General features: G+C 38.6%; 1 protein-coding gene across 2 annotated transcripts in view; it reads left to right on the top strand.

Moving 5' to 3' along the window:
• TTC13 (tetratricopeptide repeat domain 13) overlaps positions 1-26,421 on the top strand; it is a 45,468-nt gene that overhangs the window by 1,630 nt on the left and 17,417 nt on the right. For both annotated transcript variants that reach the window (XM_063390516.1, XM_063390517.1), the window contains exons 2-11: positions 2,302-2,396; positions 5,144-5,219; positions 8,029-8,099; positions 17,199-17,264; positions 18,751-18,843; positions 19,893-20,009; positions 20,698-20,808; positions 23,281-23,363; positions 24,496-24,637; positions 25,872-26,046. In XM_063390516.1, coding sequence (XP_063246586.1) covers positions 2,302-2,396; positions 5,144-5,219; positions 8,029-8,099; positions 17,199-17,264; positions 18,751-18,843; positions 19,893-20,009; positions 20,698-20,808; positions 23,281-23,363; positions 24,496-24,637; positions 25,872-26,046 — 1,029 coding nt within the window. The remainder of the gene's footprint in view (positions 1-2,301; positions 2,397-5,143; positions 5,220-8,028; positions 8,100-17,198; positions 17,265-18,750; positions 18,844-19,892; positions 20,010-20,697; positions 20,809-23,280; positions 23,364-24,495; positions 24,638-25,871; positions 26,047-26,421) is intronic.

Here is a 26,421-nt window from a genome sequence, read left to right as displayed (position 1 = left end):
TTTTGTCTTCACATTATAAAGTTCTCCGGTTAGTTTTTATCACCTTTTTGTGTTTGTGTGTGTGGCTTAAGGGGCTAAGAGCCATAGTATGTAAACATGAAATCAGATTGTGAAAGTTATGTCAGGTAACTGTTGCTGCAAATTATTCAAGCTTAAGCATAAAACAAGAAGACTTTCACCCAATGTTGAGATAAAAATCTGTATACCCTACAAGTTAATAAATGGCAAAGCACTTGATTACATCTGTTACTAGACCTGACATGAATGATTAACTGAAGGTACTCCTTCAGAGGCGCATTTGGAAGATTAGATTCTGATTTAATAGTGGATGTTGTTTTAAAGAAACCAGTGTAACCAGGATTGTTACAAAGATTTCTGCCTGAATCATCAGGTATCTCAGGTACCTTGCATGCACTGATAATAAGCTAGCCCCTAGTTACAGAACAATACACTTACCTTCAAATAGCTGTGTATGAATTCATTCCTTGCTGTTCAAGTGCTAGGACTCAATGAATTGCCAAGTGAAAAATTCCCTCAAGCTCTTGGTCTTTGTTTTAGTACAACTTGCACAGGAACTAAGATTTCTTTTGGTCTCAAAAAAAGACCTCTGGAGGTCTTTTCCCTGGAGCCTACTTCAAGGTCTAAAGTACTTTCTCTGATTGGTGTTTCTAGTTTTTCATGAAGTTGTTAATGGGGTTCAGTTTTGATTGTGTCTGACTTTATGACAAAGGCAGATCCATTTTCCCCTATGAGTAAAGCAGTTTATTGCCCCAAGAACTGCAGGGTTTGAAGGGGCCTTGCCCTGCTGTAGCTTGTATCAAGCTTGTGGCTCAGCTGTCTTATTCACTACCACCTTCCAAAAAATTCCTTCACTAAATCCTTGCTGTTGTGAAGAAAATTATTCCAGAGGTAAGCCATGCCTGCACCTCTTTGTTTTGATGTCTGAAGTGAAAGTTTCTCAGTGAGTCTGCTGCCAAAATTCTTAAGTTACTGAATCACAAGCACTAACAGGAACAAGTAACGTGTTAATAATGCTGGCACAGCACAGGAGTGTTTGGCCTATGTGAAGAACAAAGGGCAGGGATGAAACCTCATGCTGGTAGTGCTCTTTTTGGAAACTATGAGTGGTTGGCCACTGTTCTCACCAGACTGACTTTAAAAGTTGTCCTTCTGCTTTTTACCACCCTTGCTTTTGTTGTAAAACTTCTCCTACTGGTTATCATTTATGGCTCAACGTAGATCCAAGTTCCTGTTTACAGGGAAAGATTTTAGATGCTGCTTTGAGTTCTCTTTAGAAGAATACTGTTTCTTTTTTTCTTTTAGCTCTGTACTTGTGAGAGATAGGGAATTAACTAACTGCAATCCTTAAGACAAAATAGAAGAGCACACTCTGCCCCCCAGCCTTTCAAACTTAGCATCAAGCTTAGATTTACAAACATTAAGGGAGATGATAAAATTTGGTGTTTGTGACATGGATTCAAGGAGATAATAATGTATATTTGTTTTTTCTTGTTTATTCTTGTAATGTTTAAAGGTGATAGAAGCTTTAGGATCCAAAGATTCAGAACTCCACAATTCTATTGGAATAGCAATTAAAAGCATCATGTAGGGGAAGTAGTGGCTTCTGTAGTCTATCAATCTGAGGGGGTGATGTTGATTATTATTGTTACTTCTTTATTTGTTTGGTATCTTAAATTTTTTCTCTGCTATGCCAATGAGCTGTGTTTGACTTTTTAAAGAAATGAATCAGTCTTACACGTTGTGTAATGACATTTTTAGTAGCTTACCTTTGTATATGTTTAGTCAATTACAGTTCATTATTTTGGCTACTTTTTACAGTCTTTATACCTCTGTTTCCTGCAGCTTTTCCCCTACCTCTTTATGGTCCATTCAATTTATTTTTCTCTCTGGGATTGCAATGATAATTTCATCTGTTATTTTTTGGGTGAGAAAATGGAATCATAATGCTAAAAGAGGACATGCCTACCTCAAGCTTTTGTTATTTGCTTCCAGCTTTCTCTTTTTTTACCTCTGCCCCATTTTTAGCCCTTCTTTTTATTAAACTATTTTTAACCAAAAGCGTAAGCATAACTAGGGATAAAACTAATTATGTAAAAGCTGTCATGTCAACTGTTGCTTCCCTGGCTGTGCGGGTGTAGTGCTATGGGCAGATAGCGCCCCATGAAAATTCTTCCCAGTGGAGAAGCTGTTCAGCCAAACATGAGGAAATGTGAGCTGTAATAATAGAATATATATGTAACTCTGTGAGTTCCTAAAGGTATTTTCTCTCTTTTCTCCCAGATACATCATTTTTGCACTTCCATGAAGCAGATTGTGACATAGGAGGATCGCCGTCTTGTGAATCTATGCTTTCCCTGAATACAGAAAAACTTCTGGTACGTCATCAAGCATATAATGTACAAAATATTGTTAACAGATTGTTGAAGTCACAGATCACTTCAGCTGCATAGCCAGTTAGAATGAAGTTCAGGGAAATAAATTCAAATAGAAACTATTAATCAATAGGCACAGCTGCCCAAAAGGCTTAAGCACAAATAAACTTAAATTGCTCAAAGAAGTATTATCCTGTAGTAATCTGTCACGAGTCTTTAGGGCTGTCAATTAGTTGATGCAGATATTATCACTGAGAGCTAACCTTCACCTCAGTTAATCAACCAATTAATTTTTTGGTTTTGGAGGTGCAGGGGCTATGCCTGAAAAAGGGGGAGGTGCATTAGTTTCTACCCAGATTAACTTCCTGAAGTTTATCACAAAACACAGGTAAAAGTTAGAGTAATGATTTCTAATCTCTCACAAAGAAGTAACATTGTGCAAAGATGAGGTTCAGAGGCTCCAGACTGTATTTCACTAAATGTGATACTGACCTGGCATGTGAAGAATATTCTAACAAGAGAGGAGTATTTTTTGGTAGAGAAACCTCAAGAGGATTACTTTGAAATTTGGGGTTTCTTGCCACACTAGTCTTAGCCTTTTGAGAATACAGGTTTGATGTTACATCTTCAGTTCAGTAGAGTACAGGTGTTGAAAATCTTCAAATGATTTCCATGTGACTATACAAAGTAACCTTGGCAATTTTTTTAGAAATTCTTGGCTGTGGGGGAGTGTGTAAGCAATATTATAACTGGAAGCAACTTCTCCAAAGATGCCACTTGGAATTAAAGCTACTGTACTGCAAATCCACTAAGCCAGTTATTTACCTTGAATATCTTAGACTTCATCATATATCGGTCAGAAGATCTTTCTAGTCTAATCCAGCAGTGCCAGCAATTCTTACTAACACAGTGAAATGTATATTTGTGGGTAAGAAATTGCCCTGTTAAAAAACCCAAAATGATGTTTTGAAGAGAGCAAGAATTAAACCTGTTGGGATATGGTGCTATGATGAAAATTCTCCTGTTTCTTGAAGACAGAGTGATTGACATTTTTTTTGCATATAGAGTTACAGGATGTTTTATCTGTACCTGAATTCAGAGTTTGTTGAGGAAGTGTGAAACCACTTTCTCTGCCTCCCTAACGGTTCTGTTACTCTGTAATGACAAAACAGACGAGTTAGTGGTACATCTCTTGCTGTCACGTGCAGCTCAGCAATGCATAGGAAATTATTCTAATGTACTGTGAGATTCTTCTGCTGGTGACTTATTTTCCAGTACCAGTGTGGAATCTCACTGTATCTTATCTTTGTGTGCAGACAAAGATGTGTAGATCTGTTTTTGTAAATCCACCAAGGAAGATGATGTCCTTCAGTAAAAATGTTGTAGTGTTTTACCTAATATTAAGACAATTATAGAGGAATAGTGTTTTGCACAGTGAAGTGTTAAAGGCCATTTTCTGAATATTACGCTAAGGCCATTGGTGATATAAAACTGTTGTGTTTGTAGATGCATATGGATTGCAATGTAGATTTAGTTTTCTTATTGTTATATCTGTTGAACCCTGCTCATTTTTGTACTATTTTTTAATGCCTTTTCTCTATAAGGAAAACAGCTGCCACATTCTGTTACTATAGAGGTGCAGATATAGGTGGAGTAACAATTTTCAGTGTTACAGTGTAGAGCTAACACATCACCTTTAATTGCAGGGAAAAAAAAGGTTTGTAAAATCCATTTGCTAATCGTTCATGCTTTCCAAAACACTCAGGTTCTTAGAGCAGACCAAGTGTTCTCTTCATTAAACACACAGGGCAAAAACTCTGCAATGGGATTTGACCATTTAACTTTTGCACTTTGTAGATAAACTAAATATCTGGGTGATGGACACAAGTAATGTGACTGCTTTTGAATGGACAGGCAAAACAACCTTAAAGGAGGACAGTAGTGGAAGTGAGCTGTTTAGCTGAATTGAAAGAAAAGAACTGAATGGAGAGTGATGTTTTTTGTCCCCCTTGTTTCCTAAAACAGTTTGAAAGACTTATTAAATTAAATTAACATTTTGTATTTTTCTGACATAAACTGCTCTGGTAGGCTTACAGTTGTCTATGGAAAGTACTTGTGGAAATAAACAGAGCTGAGTGTTTCTACATTTCTGAGGAGCTTGGTTTTGACAGTATTGGTTTCTATAGGTACATTATTTAGAGACCAGACATCCTAGATAAGGCTGCAATTTGAACAGAGTGTAGAACTGATAGAATGTCATTGGTGAACGGACAAGCTCTTTAGTATGGCATTGTGAAGTTAAACTTTTCTATATTGATGGAGTGATACTCTTTTCAGTGTTTATTTTCAGTGTTTTACTCTTCTAGAGTATTCTTCCTTTTGCAGGAGACAAAGGAATAATTATAGGGTAAACAGTATAAACTTTCATATCAAATAAGGTGCCTTAAAAAGGCCCAAAACTTCACCTTAAGCAAATATAATACAGAAACATTAGTCCCTGACAAAATGCTGACAATGTTCTTCCTGAGGTTTAGTTACCCTTATGTTAGAGCAGAAAACAGCAGCGTCTGACTGAAGAGAAGCTTTTCTCCCTGTGGAAAACTAGGAATGAACTTGATTTCAGTTACCTTAGTGAAATCACATAAGTTTTAACTTTGTGTTTTAAAGCATTCTCTTAAGGATTTTAGACTTGGATTTTCTGTTAAATAATTTTGTGTTTGCTGAACACTTGAAAACATGATGTTTTACAGAGTCAAGCGAAGTTGCTTGCAGAGCAAAAGCGATTTCCATTTGCTACTGATAATGACAACATAAATGAAGAATTGGGTAAGATATTTTATATAAGGTTTGTGCAGGTGAATGATGTGCTAATTATTAGCACTACATGTTTTGAAAATTGATGATTGAAGTGATGCATTAACTTCAAAATGATCTTAATAAGTCTGGAAATACAGTAAATTTTCTCTTGTCATATAAAGCAAATACTTATGTCTGTTGTTAAAAACCTTTCCTGCTTTCTTCATTAGAATTCTTCACCATCTGCTTAAGCAGCTATTCAAAAAGAATTCTGATTAAGTCCTTTTTAACAGGCTCAGCTGCTTCCTGTTTCCATTTTTCTGTGATTATTGATGACTAAAACTGTTCAAACATCCAGAAAATTTTACCAATGCAATATGCTTTCTATCAAGCGTAGATCTTGGATCTGTTTCCCATCTCCACACTCCTCCCATCAAAACTTATACACAGCAGGAAGACTTTCTGAATTATGTCCTAGGCTGCTACTTGAAGTTTTTTCAAAGTACACTCAGCACAAAAAAAAAGAGGGCAGTTCAAATAAATGAACCGGAAATACTTTACTCAAAGGACTCAAAACCAGATTTGCACTGCTTCTTCAAATGCAGAGGTATTACCAGGCAGCAAAGAGATTGTTGAGGATATGTGTCAAGGAAGGCAGCAGAGCATCTTTTTAAAGAGCAAAGGGAGATTTTATTCCCCTCTAATGAGCTTAAAACAATTAAGAAGGGGGGTGGTTTTTACATAGTTTCTACCTTCATGGTTTTAGCCAGGAAAATTTAGGGACCTAATCTTTTTTCATATTCCTGGACTACCTAGCTAGGTTCATAGAAACCTGCAAAGAATACCAAACTTCTATTCAGATGAAAATACCTGATACTTTTAGTATCTGTTCTGTAGACTTGGAAGACTGTGCTAGAATGTCCTGGTGTTTGGCATGTAGGCTGGCACCTATCTACCCACTTTATCCAAGGACATTGTGGTGTGAGGAGCCTGGTTTGATCCTTTTTGTTTGTGCATGCTACTTCTAACTGTTCTGAGGAAAAGCAGCACAGAATGTATGGGGCTTTCTGAAGGAATTTTGGGACTGAAATGCTTTGGCTAATTAACCATTGTTAACCATTTTTTCCATAATGAAGTACATGTATTTTTGTAATATTAAAGATTAAAAAAATCAAAAAGATACTCTTTAAAAGAAGCTGATACTGTATCAGCTACTAGCTGTCAAGCACTTGCCATAGTTTTACAGACAGTTCCCAGTTCAGTTTGGCATTTTGCCAAGTGTCTTGTATAAACTAAATACAGTCCTTATCAGCAAGACGACTGAGTGACAATATAAGTCTTGATTATCTTGCGTCCTCCACATTTTTTCTTAACACTGGAATGGTTGACTTTATTTTTTGTCCCAGCTTTTCTGTGTTCTGGGATTGGAACCTTAAAGATGATTCTAATAACTGTGTAGTCTTGAGGAAGAATGAAATGAAGAAAATTCAAGAGCTCTTCATCTTGTCCTTCACTCTGCCCATTTTTTTGCCTTTTTTGGCAATACTATGTATTTGTGCCAAGTGAAGCTTTATATGTATTGAAGAGAAAGCTTATATTGCACACAAATACCTCCTTCTTCATAATAGAATTGCTTGGAGTATGAGACAAGCTCTGGATTAAATATATTTTTTATTTCTCTTTCGTTTAACTGTTTTCCTTTTTTAATGATCTGTGCTTAGCAACAATGTGAAAACAATGTGGCTCTGCCTGCCTGAAAGATAAGTGTTTGCATCTTATTAATAATGCCTTTGCTTTAAAGAACTTACTTGTCGCTTCTCATGTTTGAATAAATAATTAAGCTAAAAGGTCCCTCTTCCATTCTCTTCGGATGGCTGCTAAATTCATTGTAAGTGGGGAAAGGTGTAATCCTGCTGGTAGTTCCGCTGCCAGCTGTTTGAACAAACTACCTGGGGAAAAGTTCTCTCTAACTTTCATAGCTGTGGTCTTCAAGATACTGGGTTTGGTTGACAGTGTCGACAGAGCTTAGTTCAGAGTTAAGAACTGTGAGAGATTACAGCTTGCAAAATGAAACAATCTGGAGATATTCAGCTGTCAGAACTGAACTTCAGTCATGCAAGCACAAGTACAGTTTTCCAGTCTTGTGATTTGACTGTATTTTTATATCTTGTGGAGATTACAGGAATGTATTTCTAGTGATCTGTTTCTTTTTCAAACACTTGGCTTCTACTTCAAAATGTGGGGGATGTGCAAGAACTTGAAAACTTTTCATAATTATAACATAGGTAAAGACTCAGTTGTTTTTCAGTTTCAATTTTATAAATAATGAAATCAGTTTCATTGAGGTATTTCTAGGTAAATGAAATGAAGGAAAACCTTATTGTGAACTAATAAAGTTTAGCAATATGTGTACAAACAAGTAGAAGTTCCCTAATCAAATTGTCAAAAATAGTTAGTGATAGCCAGGTGGCACTTTTGATTGAGAAAGCATCCAGGGCTGTTGTATTGGGATCATAGTACCTTTCCTGATCCTAAATATTTTAGAAGCAAGCATGGGCCCTTTCCTGGACAACTTGTAAAAAGTAGAAAAAAAACCCCATAAACAAATCACAAAACCCCAAAGCAGCTCTGAAGAGCACAGTATGAATTGAGTAATTAATGAATGTTAGGTGATGGCTAAGGGAAGTCATGTCATTTTGGTGGCTGTCCAGGAATCCTCTGACTATTTTAATTGTCAATGCAATGTAGGAACTGAAACATTTTACAATTTGGTAGTATTTAATATTTTTTAAAAGTCACGAGTTTTTTCTGTTTTATTTACATTTTTAATGTTTTTTAGCAATTGCTTACCTGTTGTTTGGCAATGGCTTGTATGATGAAGCTATACGACACTTTTCAACATTGCTGCAGGTAAGTTTTCTGCTTGGACCCCAAAAAGTAACTTAATAAAAATACCCATTGCCACATGTGGCTTTTAATAAAACAAATATTAAATTAAGGATTTTTAAATGAGAGTAATTATTCTGCTGTTTGTTCATTTTCTTTTCCATCCAAACATAAGCATACTCTTAGAACTGGGTGATCAGTGTCTTGGTTATTTGGTGAGTATTTTTCTCATCTGTAGGTGTAAAGTTATGGCACTTTGACCAAAAATGAACATGTTGTCAGAAACCTGACCTCTGCAGAGCTGAAGTTCCTTAGATTGTCTGCTTATTATGTAGGCTGAGATATTTTAAAGTAGACTTTCTTGGGTGACAGCATGTTGCCAGTAACGTGAGAAAAAAAGCCCTGACAGAGATAATTTATTGCTAGTGGCAAGTAACACATTGCTTTCAATTACCATTGAAAAAGGTAATTTGATGAGTTTAATACATAAATAAAATGTAACTAATACTTATATTGTGGATGTTTTTCCTGACAAAAATAAAGAATTCAGAATCTTCTGCAGTTACGTAGGAGGTAGTCACGTTTAAAACAAAACCAGCCCCAACATTTTCTAAGATCAAACTAAAGATGATTTCAAAATGCTGCATTTTTTATGGCTAAAACCTTGGAACATCCAGAAGCATAGACATAGTTTTTCATTTAAACTGTTTAAAGTACACAAATGCAAGCTGAAAGCAATACTGCAGATAATAGCATGTATTTTTTCTTAAGTGTCATATGGCTTGTTCTTAAATTGAGTGGAAGTGTGGCAATTTAATGGAATTATTCAGGGGAATTTATCTGAGGACAAGAACATTTGGGGGTTTTGTGTGTTTTTATTTTTATTTGGTTGATATAGGTGTTCAGTGATATCTGTCTTTGATTTGTTTTAATGTGAAGATTTTTTTTCACCCTAATGAGAAATCCTGCTTCCAAAACCACTGGATTTATGTATTGTTTTCTGTCTTTATTGAGAAGGAAACTTAGTTCAAGTGAAGATAAGCAAGGTACACCAACTGTAGAAAGCTACTGGGAGAAGTGTTTATGTAGGGTACTTCTGCAGTGCCCACATCTCAGTTTAAAGTATGCCTTAATACCGTGCTTATAGTACGCCTGAAAGGCTGTGAAGTGATCATGACTGTTCACTCCATTTTCCATAAGGCAATTTTAAATACATATCAAGTGATCATTAAAACATTTAACTGAGTAAAACAGCCCTGCTTAGCCATGGTATTAAAAGTAGGAAGTTACCTACTGTTGATGTTGCCAAATGTAAACTTGGAATCAGCTCACATCTGGCAAGCTGCCAGCATTGATATGCCACGTATTCTATTGTTTTGTCCATGACAGAGTTTGTTTCTTGGGAAACAGTTTGTTTCTTGGCAAATGTGGCAATTAAATAAGACCAGGCTTGTGCTACAGACTTTGTAGCACAGCTGTGTTCCTTGCAGGTGTGAAGATGGCGTGATTCTTGACTGGTTTTCAGGGAAAACTGACTGCATAGCCATTGTTGTGTTGACAAAACAGTTTTGCTGTGTAGTTCTTGAAATTTGTATAGGAAAATGTGGTCGGAATAAATGACGTAAAACAAGAAGTAGATTTACTGTATAGGGTGCATCCTCCCTAAGTGCCCAAGTAGGAAAGTCACAAAATCAAAATCAAATCTAACTCAAGGAAAATTGGTTTGAATTTTGCAGAACTATTTTGGTAGAATACTTCTGGTTTTAGTTGATGTCTGAATATAATTTTCATCAGGGTGTCACAATATCTTGCTCCCAAATTTTAAATCTCAAATTTAAATTGCATACAAAATAAGCTTTGAGTGGCCAAAAAGTTTTCTTATCTCAGTGACTTGAGACAGAAGTTACATAATTACCTGTGAGGTTACAACTAATGAGGCTTGGGTAACAGAGTATTCTGAGGATTACTGTGTATTTTAATCTATTCTAATGTACACTGTGTAATAGCTTCTGGTGTAGGTGGTCACTGGCACTGGTGTAACTGCACTCTGTTTGGCTTTTTTACCAGACAAATACTCCAGAACAATTCCATTAAATTGAATTGGAAGTTGTGAGCATATGAAAGTATGGACTGTAATACTGTAAATTTCTTTGCCTGGCAGCTGTGATTGTTCATTGCTTACTACTTTAGATCAGCTAAATACATATTGAAGAAACCAAAAAACCCACACCACAAATTAATATTTTATTTGTTTAACAGTGTCTTGGTTTAAAGACAGATATCTGCTAGGAAGGGGCAGGACCTCCCTAGAGATGGAGAATTCAAATCTCCTCCCTCTAAATTATTCCAATTAAAAGGAAAATTAAAGGAGCTTTTAGGCAGAGTTATGGGGGTAGGAATAACAGTTTTTTACTAATATATATGACAAAACGACAAACAAACAACAACTACAGCATCAATAATAAACAGAACTAAGAACTTTGAGGGCTTTCTTTTACAAAAGCCCAGAGCAGCTTGATCTGGATGCCCCTGCAGGACTCTGAGAGGCTGAACTGGAAGGAAGGAAAAGTCCCGGGCTGGTGGATCAGATGAGGAGCTCTGCGCTGGCAGCTGGAACAGCAGGGGTGTCCCGGCAGGGTTGGGCAGTGCAGGGCTACAGAGTAGCAGGAGGGTCTCAAAGGTCCGAAGAAGCAGCGGCGGTGGGGAGAGGCTGGAGAAAGCGAGCTCCCGGGTACACGAACAGATAACGATAGATTTCTCAGGACGAGGCAGAGGTAGAGTGCAGCTTGACCGTCCTCCTCGGCGCTGAGAGCAAGAGTGCCTCTCCCTCCCCCAGATCTGTCTTTTTTGCCTTCCCCAAGGCTCATCATCTCTCCCCTCTGAAGGACACTCCCAGGGACTCAAAAACAATAGGTGTAGCTTCGTGCTGCTATATCCCTCAAGCACTCTTTTTGTTCTGACTAAGTAGTCATTAAGGCTTCTTGGAAACTTATGGGAAAAAATTCTGTGAGAAGAAAAAAAAACTAAATCTAACCCCCAACATCATCCACCCCGAATTTTTTTCCATACCAACCTATTACATTGAATTTAAACCTTTAAAATATATATATATATATACACATGCATGACCTAAATTATATACATCTATACATACAGATATGGGTACAGACACATGATGTGGGTAGTTCATCTTAAAACAAGGTCTCCTTGAGGTATGCATCGGGTCTCTCTATCCCTTTGCATCACCCACCAGGTGCATCTTGGTTTCTGAGCGAAGACAACCCCACGGACGGGATTGTCTTTGCTGGAGGCAGAATTAATCTAAACAGTTTTTCCCAGCATACCTCTCATGTGTACTACTGGAACTTTATCTCTATCTGTTGTTCTCAGGGGCTCAGATTGGGCAGGGCTTGCTCGGTTGGTGGAACCTCGAGTGTTCACTAACCATGTGGCTTTTGCTAAATTAATCTCTCAGTTTTTGAAAGTCTCCCCACCTAATGCCTTCAAGGTGGTTTTAAGCAGGCCATTGCACTGTTCAACTTTCCCGGCTGCTGGTGCGTGATAAGGAATATGGTACACCCACTCAACGCCATGTTCCTTAGCCCAGGCTGCTATAAGGCTGTTCTTGAAATGGGTCCCATTGTCTGACTCGATTCTCTCAGGGGTGCTATGTCTCCACAGGACTTGCTTTTCTAGGCCCAGGATGGTGTTCTTGGCAGTAGCGTGAGGCACAGGGTAGGTTTCTAGCTATCCAGTGGTGGCTTCTACCATGGTCAGCACGTAGCGCTTGCTTTGGCGGGTTTGGGGAAGGGTGATGTAGTCAATTTGCTAGGCTTCCCCATACCTGTATTTGGACCATTGCCCGCCATACCATAGGGGCTTCACTCGCTTAGCCTGCTTGATTGCAGCACACGTCTCACAGTCATGAATAACTTGAGAAATGCTGTCCATGGTTAGATCTACCCCTCGGTCTCGTGCCCACTTATAGGTGGCATCTCTGCCCTGATGACCTGAGGCGTCGTGGGCCCATTGAGCTAGGAACAACTCTCCCTTGTGTTCCCAATCTAGGTCTATCTTTGACACTTCTATCTTGGCGGCTTGATCTACTTGCTCGTTGTTTTGGTGCTCCTCATTAGCCCGACTCTTGGGGACGTGGGCATCTACATGGCGGACTTTTACAGGTAGCTTGACTACCCGAGCAGCAATGTCTTTTTACTCATCAGCAGCCTAGATTGGTTTTCCCCCACGCTGCCAGTTGGCCTTTTTCTACTTTTCTAGCCAACCCCACAGAGCATTGGCTACCATCTATGAATTAGTGTAGAGGTAGAGCTTTGGCCACTTCTCTCTTTCAGCAATGTCCAGGGCCAACTGAACAGCCTTGAGTTCTGCAAGTTGACTTGATCTACCTTCTCCTTCAGTGGCTTGTGCAACCTGTCGTGTGGGGCTCTATACGGCTGTTTTCTACTTGCGGTTCATCCCTACGATGCGACAGGAACCGTCAGTGAAAAGAGCGTAGCACGTTTCTTCTGCTGGCAGCTGATTATACGGTGGAGCTTCTTCGGCACGTGTCACTTGCTCTTGTTTCTCTCTATCTGTGAGATCAAAGTTTTCACTTTCTGGCCAGTTTGTGATTATCTCTAAAATCTCAGGGCGATTTGGGTTTCTGATACGGGCGCGCTGAGTGATGAGGGCAGTCTATTTGCTCTATGTGGCATCGGTGGCATGGTGGGTAGAGGGAACCTTTCTTTTGAACATCTACCCCAGCACAGGTAGTCGGGGTGCCAGGAGGAGTTGGGCTTCTGTGCTAATCACTTCTGAGGCAGCCTGGACTCCTTCATAGGCAGCTAAGATTTCTTTCTCTGTTGGGGTGTAGTTGGCTTTAGACTCTCTGTAGCTCTGACTCCAGAATCCTAGTGGTCGACCCCGAGTCTCACTAGGCACCTTCTGCCAAAGGCTCTAGGACAGGCCATGGTTCCCGGCTGCAGAGTAGAGCACGTTCTTCACTTCTGGTCCTGTCCTGACTGGGTCAAGGGCCACTGCATGAGTGATCTCCTGCTTGATCTGGGCAAAGGCTTGTTGCTGTTTAGGGCCCCAGTGGAAATCGTTCTTCTTGCGGGTAACCCGGTAGAGAGGGCTCACAATCTGGCTGTACTCGGGAATGTGCATTCTCCAAAAGCCTATGGCGCCTAGGAAAGCTTGCGTTTCTTTCTTGCTGGTCGGTGGAGACATCGCAGTGATCTTGTTGATGACCTCAATGGGAATCTGACGCTGCCTATCTTCCCACTTTACTCCTAGGAACTGGATCTCTTTGGCAGGTCCCTTGACTTTGCTCTTTTTGATGGCAAAACTAGCTTCCAGGAGAATCTGGATGATCTTCTCTCTTTTCTCAAACACTTCTCTCGCCGTGTTCTCCTACACAATGATGTCATCAATGTACTGTAGGTGTTCTGGAGCTTCACTCTTTTCTAGTGTAGCTTGGATCAGTCTATGGCAGATGGTGGGACTGTGCTTCTACCTCTGGGGTAGTTGGTTTTAGGTGTACTGCACGCCCCTCTAGGTGAAAGCAAACTGAGGCCTACATTCTGCAGCTAGAGGAATGGAGAAAAACGCATTAGCAATGTCGATTGTGGCGTACCACTTCGCTGCTTTGGACTCCAGCTCGTACTGGAGTTCCAGCATGTCTGGCACAGCGGCACTCAGCGGTGGAGTTACTTCATTCAAGCTACGATAGTCCACAGTCAGTCTCTATTCTCCATCAGACTTGCGCACAGGCCAAATGGGGCTGTTGAAGGGTGAGTGGGTTTTACTGACCACCCCTTGGCTCTCTAGCTCTCGGATCATCTTGTGAATGGGGATCACAGCATCTCGATTCGTCTGATACTGCCGGCGATGCACTGTCGAGGTGGCAACAGGTACTCGTTGCTCTTTTACTTTCAGGAGTCCTACTGCAGATGGGTTCTCTGATAATTTAGGCAAGGTGTTCAATTTCTTAATGCCCTCTGCCTCCACAGCAGCTATTCTAAAAGCCCACCTGAGTCCCTTAGGGTCTTTGTAATAGCCATTCCTGAGATAGTCTATGCCCAGAATACACGGAGCCTTTGGGCCAGTCACAACCGGATGTTTCTGCCACTCCTTCCCGGTCAGGCTCACCTCGGCTTCTAACTGAGTCAATTCTTGTGATCCCCCTGTCACCCCGGCAATGGAAATAGGTTCTGCTCCCTCATGTTCTGACGGCATTAGGGTACACTGAGAACTGGTGTCAACCAAAGATTTATATTTCTGTGGCTCTGATGTGCCAGGCCATAGAACCTACACAGTCTAAAAGACTCGGTTTTCTCGTGCCTCTTCTTGGCTAGAGGCAGGGCCCCTCTAGCACTGGTTACTACTCTCTTCTTGTGTATACATAGTAGAGGTTCCTTCAAGGGGGTCTGACAGAGCATCCTCATTTCTGTAATACTTGACAGCCTGGTCATGGGAGGCTGAGGCTACCTTCATTCTAGTGGAACCCCCCCGGTTAGTGTTTTTCTCTTTGAGCTCACGCACCCGTGCTGCTAGGGCAGAAGTGGGTTTCCTATCCCACCTTCCCATGTCTTCCCCATGGTTACGCAGGAAGGACTACAGGTCAGCTCTTGGGATGTACTCTCTCTCTCTAGCTGAAGGACGTTGGGTTCTGACTCTGGGGCCTGTGGCTCGCACCGGTGCCACATGGGAACTGTTCCTCCTCATCTCCTCCCTCACCTCCCTTATCTCCTCTTGGAGTTCTTTAACCACGGCAGAGACCTGAGTCTGTATTGGGCCACTGATCATACTGTCAAAATTTCTAAGCTTGCTGGCTACAGAACCTACAGTCACTCGGCTGGTATCAGCATTAATCATTGACATGAATGTTTTATATTCAGATGGCCCTTTAGTTGCTAGATTCTACAACATTTGCCCTGTGCACCTGACGTTGTCGGGGTCATTGTTATGCTGTCTATCTCTCTCAAAAACTACTTTTAGTATTGCCACTTCTCTCAGCTGTTGGATCCCTTCCTCAACAGTCTTCTAGCGCATGCTAAGGTGGTGCTCCTGCATTCTGTCTCTGTGGACAAACCTCTCTCTTACACTCATTAAAAGCTGGTCCCAAAGGTGAAGGGGTCCTTGCTCTTTTACAAATACTTGATTCACACTTGAGTCTTGGGTCAAGGGTCTCATATTCTTTGCCTCACCACTATCCAGTTGCACACTTCTGCCCATAAGGTCTCAGACCCTAAGTAACTAGGCTGTATAAGGCTCACGTCCCCGTCGTGCAACATCTTTTTGCAGAGTACGGAGATTTTCATATGACAGGGACTCAGTGATGATCTCAACTTCTGGCTCTCCTGTGGGTTGTGAGGGCCTTCCTTTTTTATTTTTATCACTTGGGTGCTCTGATTTCACCTTATATTTTTTCTTTTCCACAGGGGCAACTGCTGCTGGCTGTGACTGCCCCTGTGGTTCAGCTGGAACTTGGACAGTTGTAACGTCAGTGGGTTCCACTGCTGCACCTTCAGACTCTTCCTCTTCAGGGCAGGGGGAGGGTTTGCCAGCAGCTGGGGCTAATGAGGCTACCACTAGGGAAGTGTGCTCTTTCAGCATCTTGCCCATCTCTTTCACCAGAACTCCCACCCAATCTGGGTGGTTCATTCCTGAGGTGGGCTTTATGTCAGGGTCAGGTGGTGGGGCAGCATCTTTAGTCTGTGGGGCAGTGTCAGGCTCCATGGCAGCACCCTCAGTCTCTAGGGCAGTATCTTTATTCTCTGGGGTAGGTATCAGGGTGGTTATCTAGGCCAATCTCCCCTTATCTCGGAATATTAAATAGAATAGGCCTGTGAGCAATACTAGCCATTGTATGATATCATTAGCATTCAGAGAAGATTTAAACCTTTCAAAAACTGGTGGAATAGACCCAAAGAGCTGAGTAAAGGGTTGGGAAAAAATTTCCCTTGGTGTTATTTCTTCACAATAGGTACTATTGTTAAAGTAACCCTACAAACAAACACTTAGAGTGTGATAGCCATGTATCTATGTGCCTGCCTTCCAGAGGAAGTTAAAAATCCATGAATTCTTCACCTTATTAACCCATAGTGCAAACTGGATAACAGCCACAGTAGCTTTAGTTATAGGGCCCATGTTTAAATAAGGGCCTGCAAATGGGAGAAACACAGCCACAACCACATGTCACCCAAACTAAGGTAAGCTAGACCACATGATGCTATTTAGGGAGGTTTCTATACCCAGTGCACAAGGTCACTTAAGAACTGTTATTCCTTTTCTTCTCAATGCCCTCAAGCCCCACGTTGGGCGCCAATAAATCTGTCTTGGTTTAAAGACAGATATCTGCTAGGAAGGGGCAGGACCTCCCTAGAGATGGAGAATTCAAATCTCCTCCCTCTAAATTATTCCAATTAAAAGGAAAATTAAAGGAGCTTTTAGGCAGAGTTATGGGGGTAGGAATAACAGTTTTTTACTAATATATATGACAAAACGACAAACAAACAACAACTACAGCATCAATAATAAACAGAACTAAGAACTTTGAGGGCTTTCTTTTACAAAAGCCCAGAGCAGCTTGATCTGGATGCCCCTGCAGGACTCTGAGAGGCTGAACTGGAAGGAAGGAAAAGTCCCGGGCTGGTGGATCAGATGAGGAGCTCTGCGCTGGCAGCTGGAACAGCAGGGGTGTCCCGGCAGGGTTGGGCAGTGCAGGGCTACAGAGTAGCAGGAGGGTCTCAAAGGTCCGAAGAAGCAGCGGCGGTGGGGAGAGGCTGGAGAAAGCGAGCTCCCGGGTACACGAACAGATAACGATAGATTTCTCAGGACGAGGCAGAGGTAGAGTGCAGCTTGACCGTCCTCCTCGGCGCTGAGAGCAAGAGTGCCTCTCCCTCCCCCAGATCTGTCTTTTTTGCCTTCCCCAAGGCTCATCATCTCTCCCCTCTGAAGGACACTCCCAGGGACTCAAAAACAATAGGTGTAGCTTCGTGCTGCTATATCCCTCAAGCACTCTTTTTGTTCTGACTAAGTAGTCATTAAGGCTTCTTGGAAACTTATGGGAAAAAATTCTGTGAGAAGAAAAAAAAACTAAATCTAACCCCCAACAAACAGGAAGAACCAGAGCTGGTTAGTGCAATTTATGGACGAGGGATAGCATACGGAAAAAAAGGACTACATGTGAGTAGATAATTCTTTTAATTAATAACCCACTGAATTATTTGAGTCTGAACTACAAGAGAGCCTGTAGCAGGAGTAACTAGACTGGTTAGAACGTGTTAAGTACACCCCTTTGTGTACTTAAAGCCTTTGTGCTGTCCTACTTCTACGAGAAGTCTATCCCTTGGTCGATGCACTGTATAACGCAGAGGGATCTAGCAGATCATAGTGCTCAGGCCAGGGGTATGTTTGCTTTGTGAGACTGGAAGTAAAGCTGCATGGCATAAGTGTGCCAAAGGAGAAGATAGCTCACTGTTGTGAGTGGTAGATAGTAAGGAAGTGAGCCACAGCTTCTGGAAGGAATCGCCTGTTAAGATCACAGGCAGTGTCTTGTCTCCGAGAGACAGTTTTATGAAGTCCCACTGAATTCATCTCCACATCTAAGGTGTGTTTGGAAATGAAAAAGTCTTTTATTGCAGCTTGGGAACACTGTCAGCTCTTCCAATATGGTTGATTTCACATTGCTTTTTGATTGCTTATGACTCTTGATAAGTATACCACCTTGAATTAGTTAAAAATATTCAGAGTTAAATGACTTGATTGCAATACATACTGCTCAAATTATTTCTTGAGCGGAAAGAAATTTATGAGTAGACTATGGTCCTTGTAGGACTTGGTGGCCAGTTGAATCATGACTGAGTGGTTGCTAGAGTTCTAGAAGAATGAATAATTGAATAACTCCTTGAAAATTTTCTTTGTACAGAATGTTTAATTATCTAGGGATGCTGACAAGAGCTTGAAATCCCTCATATTTGCTTGTTTTTAACATCAGCATGAGTTTGTTTTCTCAGTTTAGCTAGGTGTTGATACAGCTTCACTTCATAAAAGTTTTTGAGTGGTACCTTCAAGACACAAAGACAATAATTAAACACAAAATTTCTTTGTTTTGAGAAAGAAAAAAATCAATGAAATCTAATACAGAACTTGCTCTGTAATTACTTTGATTTTTTTTCTAATGAAGTAACTATTTCCATCCTGTTAATTAGGTAACTACTTAATTGAGGACAGTTTAGAACTTCAGATAGGCAGGATGCTGCTGGCATCACCTCATTTGTCATTACTACTTGGCTTTAGTTGCAGACAGTGCTGATTGTGCCTGTGTGTTGGTGTTCATGTGGGAGCTTGAACCAGCTTTGCTGCCAAGCAAGGTACCTTTGGAGCTATAAATCTAGTATTTATTCACAGAGTTAAATTAATAAATTATTAGAGGTGCAATGCAAAGGTGATGTGTACTAAGCTTAGTTTTGTTGTTTGCAGCAGACAGGTGGTTTTTTCCAGCTATTTGCAGAATAATGCATCTTGATGTTTTTAGCAAAGGTGTGAAGTAGTTTAAATATAAACTGTTACACTTTCAGACACCTAGCCAAACTAGTTGTCCTTCATCTTGAGAGTATATTAGTCTAAGTATGCACAGTTGTTCACCTTGTTTATTTTTTCTCCTTTACAGGATATGAAAAATGCTGAACTTGCTCTGTTTGAGCTCAGTAGGGTGATCAGTCTAGAACCAGATCGTCCTGAAGTATTTGAACAGCGAGCAGAAGTGAGCATTTTTTGTCTTTTCAGACTTTTGGAGAAGTTGCAATTATACAGTGTTTCCAATTATATTTTAACTGATTTAATGACTAAAGCTTGATGTTCTGTGAGCATTTCTCCTTTCTTTTAAAATATACCGATTTCCTCTCAAACAGTGTAATTTGTGGAATATTTAGTTTTAAAATAAGACATAGAGTTACTCTAGCCCGTGGAATAGCGTATGTTATGATTAAGTGTTCAGTTTCTGACATGCTATATAGCAAGATCATTTGTGGGTAGGGGTTTTTTTATAAAATGAATCAAAATATCTCTTGAACCTTACTGTTTGTACCTTTTCTTACCTTAGTGAATCTACTGTGAATACTAGTTGTTAAATTACCAAATTTTTAAAAAATACATTGTTCTGGGTTTATATTTGTGCGTGTATTTTAAAAATCATTCCAACCCATATATATTTTTATTTTGAAAATTACGTTTTGTTTTGCTAACTAAATTACAGAAAATGAATGTCAAGAAGCAGCTTTGTAGACAAACCAAAAGTATAAATATTAGTCAGCATACTGTATGATGATAGCTGCCATAATATTCACAGTTTTAATGTTTTTAGTGATTTCGTAGTACATTTGTGCAGCTTGATCTAAAAATGTGAAAGGCATTCAAATAATTGGAAATGGACCATTTTCCATTAGTGGAATGTTTTTTTTCAAATAGGCTTGGAAGAATACTTCAATTACTTTTTTATTTGAATATATTGAAATAGCTTGAAATTGAGTATTTTATTTTGTCCGACTTGTTTTTAATTTGGAATACAGGGTTTCTGCAGATGTGGTGATGTTCATGTATGCTGATAGTTTTGAGAAAAAATTCTGTCAGATTTACTCCTTCAAAAGGGTTTAAAAGCCACAATTAATGAAACTTATAGTGGAACTTTCCAGCCTATTCTAGCAAATACAATTGCTCTGTTACAGCTGAACATGGAAAAGAATCATCTTCATATTTCTAAAACAAATCCATTCACTCTGTCTGCTCTAAACGGTTTTGGTTTTGTTCTCTTAGATATTGTCCCCACTGGGACGAATCAGTGAAGCACTCTCAGATCTCACCAAAGCCATTCAGCTGCAACCATCAGCAAGGCTCTACAGGCACAGAGCTACGCTCTACTTTGTGTCTGAGGTCAGTGCACTTTGGGGATTCTCTTTGGCTTTGCTTTGGGGGTGTTGTTCATTGTTTTGTTGACTTCTGTGCTGTTCCTTTTGTGCTAGAACTTCTTTCCTATTTAGTTAAAAAAACCCCAAACTAATCTAATAACAAGGTTGATTTATAACCTGCAGCTGCATTTACTTAGTATTGATAAACACTAGTCTAAAAAGGAAAATAGTTATGGCCAAGGCAGTAAGTCCTCTGTATACTTAAGAAAAAATACTCCTCACAATAAACAAAAAACCCCTACAAAAATGCTAACATCCCATTTTGTGGTGTGATCTGTGTATGTTGTTATTGAAGGTTTAATGCAGGACAAGTAGTTTTATCTTTGAAGATTAAGATGTGAATACTAGATAGCAGATTTCCTACTTGATTCTTCAGATTTCACTGTTTCCTTCCAGCTATTTTTCCATTTAGTTTACTATGTTTTATGCAGCACTTCCTGTAAAGTTGGAAGTGTATTGTGCATTCATTGGTGCTCTGATTCATAGTTGATCATCACTGCTGCTTAGCCCTTGAGACTGACTTCCTATTAAAGTTATAGGAAGTTAAAATATTCCTAAAAAATTCTATAGTTTACTTTTATGAAATTAAAAGTACATACTCCTCTTTATTTGTATGGTGTTTCCTGTGCCATCTGAAATCTTCTTTATCATAGGATTATGCAGCAGCCCATGAAGATTTTCAGCGCTCACTGGAACTGAACAAGAATCAGCCTATAGCTATGCTTTATAAAGGCTTAACCTTCTTTCACAGAGGACTTTTAAAGGTAAAGCTGTCTTAAACAACATTTTATATTAAATAAAATATCTATATATAAAAATACTTATGTATTTATATTAAATAAGATATATATTTATCTTAAGCTATGTTAAACAACAGTTTATGTAGAACAGTACCCTTTATTTGAAGTTATTTCCATAAAGTAGTGGAAATATCATTGGTTTTGACATATGTATTTTCTCTCACATAAGGAAGATTTTTAACGTAAAAGAGTGCAAGCAAAATAAAAAGATTCCATGATATCATATGTAAATACTGCAGGTCTTGTTGAATCTCAGTAGATCAGTGGTAACAGACTTGTTTAAGGAATGCTTTGAAAGGTATTTGTATTTAGCACTTCTGCTAGTATTTGTATGATTATGCTCAAAAATTTCAAAGTGAAATGGAAATTTCCTAGGGTTTGGGAGGGGAAAAGGGATGAAGAGGAAAATAATTTTAAACTCCTCCTCGAATGAGCTAAGGAATAATCAAGGAAAGTGCTGCTAGAGCCTTGCATTTATGCACGTTTATTTCAGTTATATGTTGTTTCTGGAAGGCTGATATCTAACTTAAGGGAATATAATTGTTCCTTCAGTTTCTAAAAGGGGCAGGGAATAAAGTTCTTCCCATGCCATCTTTAAGTTTTCACCATTTTTGACTCAAAACTTCTCTCTGTTTTAGGTGTAGTGATATTGCCTCTGTTTCTTGTCTGTCCATAAAGTATTTAGAGGTACTGCTGCCATTTTTCAGACAGGAGAGTAATTAGACAAGTTGTCTGAAATTCTCAGTGTGAAAAATGAAGATGCAATGGTGCAATTCCTGAATTCCAGCACTGGAAGCTGTCTTCTTTTTTAACCTCTGATAACAGCTTGAGGTTCATGAAGGGTTGTATGCAGAATCTGGAGACAACCCAGACCTCCTGAGTTTCAGCCCACTACAGGCAATCACTATTTTTTTATCTTTTTTTTTTTTTTGAAATCCACTTCTTCACTTTTTTAGTACCCAAGCAGGTGTTTTTTTCTACAGTCTCACAGTATGCTGTGAGAACATCAGACTGTCATTGAACTTTTATTGTCTGTATCTTGCAGTAAGAAGAGATACTTGCAAATAATACTCTGGATTTCTGATTTTTGATGTAGGCAACAGAGACCTCAAAAAGTGATGGTGAAAATACAACTGACAAAAATAAATGCTGTCTCAGTTTGCAGAATAGAAGCAAAGTTTCTTTTCTTTCTGATACACAAGTCAGCACATTTCTGCACTACTGCCTCCTTCCCCCCAGTTTCTTTTCTCAAAGGAGGCATTTTCCCTCTCTGATATTCATGTTCGGAGAGATTGTCACTGAGTGGTTTTTCATCCCCAGGTACACCTTAGCTTCCAGTCAGATTCTAGCTGCCTTTTAAAGGAAAGCTATACATGCCATCTCTTAGGTTTCATAAGGCTTGCTGAAAATTAAAGATTAGGGTTGAAGGTGGCTGTGTTCATTTTTAAGTGAAAAGCGATTTTTTTGAATCACTGCTTTTGGGAATAATAATCTTGGTTTTAAAACTTATCTGTAGGCTATGAGCCTATCTGTAGTTGTAGGTGATTGTCCTACATTTTTGTTCAGTGGGTATTTTTGTGCACATTGTGGTGCTCAGCATAGATTTGATAGTTTTTCTAAATCAACTAAAGATACCAGTAATTCTTTCCTTATGGCATCTAATTTATTGCACTGAAGACTTCAAGATACTTTTTAGGCATTCCCTAGTAATATAAAGTAGTTGACCATTCCATCTTTAATTTTAAGTCTCAGTACTGAATATTCCAGTTTGTGTAGCCACTCTAGTTTGAAAAGCTGAGTTCTTAATCAGATTCTTTGGAGAGGAATATTTCTTTAACCACATGATTATTTTGTTAGCTTTTGTTTTTATTATGTTGTATTCCTCACAAGAGTAATAGCAGTGATAGCAACAGTACATGCTGTTGTGTGGAGATGATCCCTTGCTCTGTAATCCCTCAAGAGAATGTTTCCAACTGAGAAAATAACAAAGAATGCAGTAAGACAATTAAAGGCAGAGTGCAGATTTGAAGGAGTCTTTTGGCCTTCAGAACTTAAGAGGTGTATTATGAGTGAAGAAGGAAGACTGTACGGAGAAACTGCTTTGCCTTAGGGACCAGACTGACCTTTGAAAGCAAACTCTGAAGGGATTTCATTCCTGAACTAATTTAATAAATACTAAAAGGGTTGCTCATTCCTGCTGCATATTAGATGAAAGAATTCCAGCTAAATCTGTCAGTACTGTAAAAAATGTTTCGGGATTTCATTTATTATGTAATAATTTTTACTCTATAGATTTCATAATAAATTCATGCTTTGGTTGCTCCTTCCAAAGCTTTTGATATATAACTGTAAATTCCATAGCCAGTAACTACTCAGTATGCTGAAATTTAATGAATGTAGTAAGCTACAAATTTTTCTGTTGGTCCCTTTCTGTAGGAAGCCATTGAATCCTTCAAAGAGGCTCTGAAGCAGAAAGCAGACTTCATAGATGCATATAAAAGTCTGGGACAAGCCTACAGGTACGTATATTCAGAAGTAGTTTTAAAGTATTTTTTTTTCACCTGGTTGTGTTCTTTATAATGCACTCTTAAGTTTTACACATTTGTTACAAAATTGTGCAAAACCAGATGTGATACTTGGTAGCTCCAGCAGCAGGTATGGCTATGTCAGGATATGTTCAATGTAAATAATTTCTATGTTTGCTTTGTGTTTTTAATTTAGTGTCTGGTACCTCTTTGAGTCTCCCAGACTCAAAGTCAGTTTTCCAGTGAGATGTGTTTTAGGTATGCTAAATGATTTTTAAGTGATGGAAAGGTTTAACACAATGTGAGCTATACCTGATTAAATCATGCTTCAAACATAGTGGCTTTGGTGTTCATTCATTTATTTGAAACTAAAGAACTGTGGTTAATCACTATTCTGCTAAAAATTCTTTTTGGCAAATGTATTTAAAATGAGTAAATCTTGTTTGTTTTTCTAGAGTTGCTGTTGTTTGAATTAATTTTGTTTAATATAATAATCTTAAATCAGTGTACTGAATGAAAAAACTATGATAAATTAAACTGTGTACTATTTCTATATTAATTTTCTCAGGACAGTTTCTCTGTGACAGTTTTTGCTGCCTGCTTATGTGTACAGCTGTCCTGCACATGGAGTAATTCCAGTCAATAAATTTTTAGTTAGTTTCAGTTTTCAAACACCGTATGTTTTCTTCTTACTCAGCACTTAAATAGTTGGTAAATTTGTAAAAACATGCCTGTACTTAAAAGTTAAAAAGATCTCTCAAAGAGAATTTTTTCCAAGAATGCTTTGTGTGGAAGTTTTATGTACTTTAGTTTCTGAAGAAATACCTTAGGTATGTGTTTTTACAATTTCAGTGTCTGCTGAGGATTGTGAAGATTTGTGGTCTTGTGGGGTTGTATTTCAGAGTACATATTCCTGGGAATGACAAACCTCTGTGCAGCCATTCTGTTAGTACCACAGAAGAATAGTTGCAAAATTACTGCTTTTGTTATAGAAATTTTCCATTAGTACTGTGCTTCTCTTCAATGATATCCCCTTTGGACACCTTAAAATCACTTTTAACAAGCAATTTTTTTTGTCATTGTTGCCTTCTCTATATTTCATTTTTGACATTCTGGAATCACCTAGAGAGCTTGGTAACTTTGATGCTGCTACAGAGAGCTTCCAGAAGGCTTTACTGCTGAATCAAAATCATGTTCAGACTTTACAGCTCAAAGGAATGATGCTTTATCATCATGGTAGTTTAGATGAAGCACTAAAGAATTTTAAGGTAAGCAGGCCCTAAGTAAACACAAAATTTAAATGTTTTAATGAGGTCTTGTATTCAACAGATGCACTAAAATGGACAAATTTCAAAGCTTTTCATTCTGAGTGTGTGTGCATTTGAACTAGAAGTATTTTTTCTGAAGTCTGTCTTCAAAGATAAAACTTAACAGTTTGTAATTAAAAATGTAATTTTGCTAAAACTAAGGTGGTTTCTTTAACTGTTTTATGTGTTTGTAAAACCAAGCTCTGGCTGATTTTATTTTTTTCTTTTTAAACTGATAATTATGTTCTTGCTGATACTTTGACTTGAAACCTAAAATTTTTTCATATCAGATGAAAGGTAAAATGTACTAGTCTGTCATTTTTAGCTGAAAATAAGCTGCAATGTTTATCTAATTCTTCTAGAGTATTTTCTTCTGAAAAAGTCAGCATATGCTGTGATTCATTGGGCTTGCAAAAATTTTCATGTTGCCAAAATCTTGCCTATCTCTGCTGGTATTAAGTAATTGCCTTGTTTTGTAGACAGAACAAAAAAGGCAGATGTTATTTGTATGCCCATATTTTTGAAACAAGGAATGAAATAAGATCCTTTTCCAAATGAGTGTGTGCTAATCCCAAGGAGAACACTTTATGTGTATTATTACATATTCACCTTCCATAACCCAATTTGTAGATACTGGTGTAATTGAAAAGATATTTCAACTTCTGAGATGGAGGTGCTCTTTTAAAGGCATGTAATTGCTGGAAGCATTGGAGTAGTCATTTCTGAATCATAAATAGGAGTTTGCTGTGTGTTTAACATGCAGTAAATAGCTGATTAACATAGAATTGTACTAATGCATGAAGTAGTGAAGAGATGAACAGGAGAAATTACAGAAAAGATATGTATCTATGTAACTAACCCAAAATGTTTTGTTATATTGTCAGGAGTATATTTTGCCTAATTTCACCCAGCTAACATTGAGCTAATATTGTTAGAGCAAAGTGTGCAAAGCATATTTTTATAGGCAAGGTTTGAGTTTTCAGGTTTTTTTCCCCTTTGATAAAGCAGAAAATATTTTTCTTACACTTGCTAGGAGTTTAAGTGCTCAGCAGTATTTGAATGAAAATCATGATAGAAGTGGATCTTATTAATTATTAAATCTTTTCATATGTCTTCTGACCAGACAGGTTGGATTATTTGAAGGTACTCTTTCTGTCTCTTGATTTATGGGTGCTTTGTTCCTTTAATCTCCTAGAGATGTCTGCAGCTAGAACCATACAATGAAGTGTGCCAGTACATGAAGGGTCTCAGCCATGTTGCAATGGGACAGTTTTATGAAGGCATAAAAGCTCAGACCAAAGTGATGTTAAATGATCCTCTACCAGGACAGAAAGCCAGTCCAGAATATCTGAAAGTGAAGTACCTCCGAGGTAAATTGGAATTGGAGTTTTTTTGTGTTGGGTTTTTTCTGGATTGGTTTGTTGTTGTTGCTGGTGGGTTTTTTGGCGGTTTTTTGGGTTTTTTGGTGGGTTTTGTTTTGGTTTTTGTTTCATTTTTTTAAAAATTTTCTTAAATGCTTCAAGGACCCTAAAAGTGCAAGCTTGCTTGTAGTTATGGTGATTTTAGAGAAACCAGTGTATATTCTCATGAACACAGTTGAGTACGTATGTTAAGGAAAAAGTACACTGATTCTTACTGTTCATACAGTTAAAAGCTAGGTCCAGAAATGAAATATACATTTCTAAATAAATGCAGACTGTTCTGATACTTAGTTAAAAAAGACTTATTTCTATTTTGCAAGTTGT

The sequence above is a fragment of the Prinia subflava genome, chromosome 2 (genome assembly GCF_021018805.1).
Source record: "Prinia subflava isolate CZ2003 ecotype Zambia chromosome 2, Cam_Psub_1.2, whole genome shotgun sequence".
In the NCBI taxonomy this organism is placed as follows: domain Eukaryota; kingdom Metazoa; phylum Chordata; class Aves; order Passeriformes; family Cisticolidae; genus Prinia; species Prinia subflava.
Note: the sequence above shows the minus strand (reverse complement) of the source record. Positions and strands in the feature narration are given on the sequence as shown.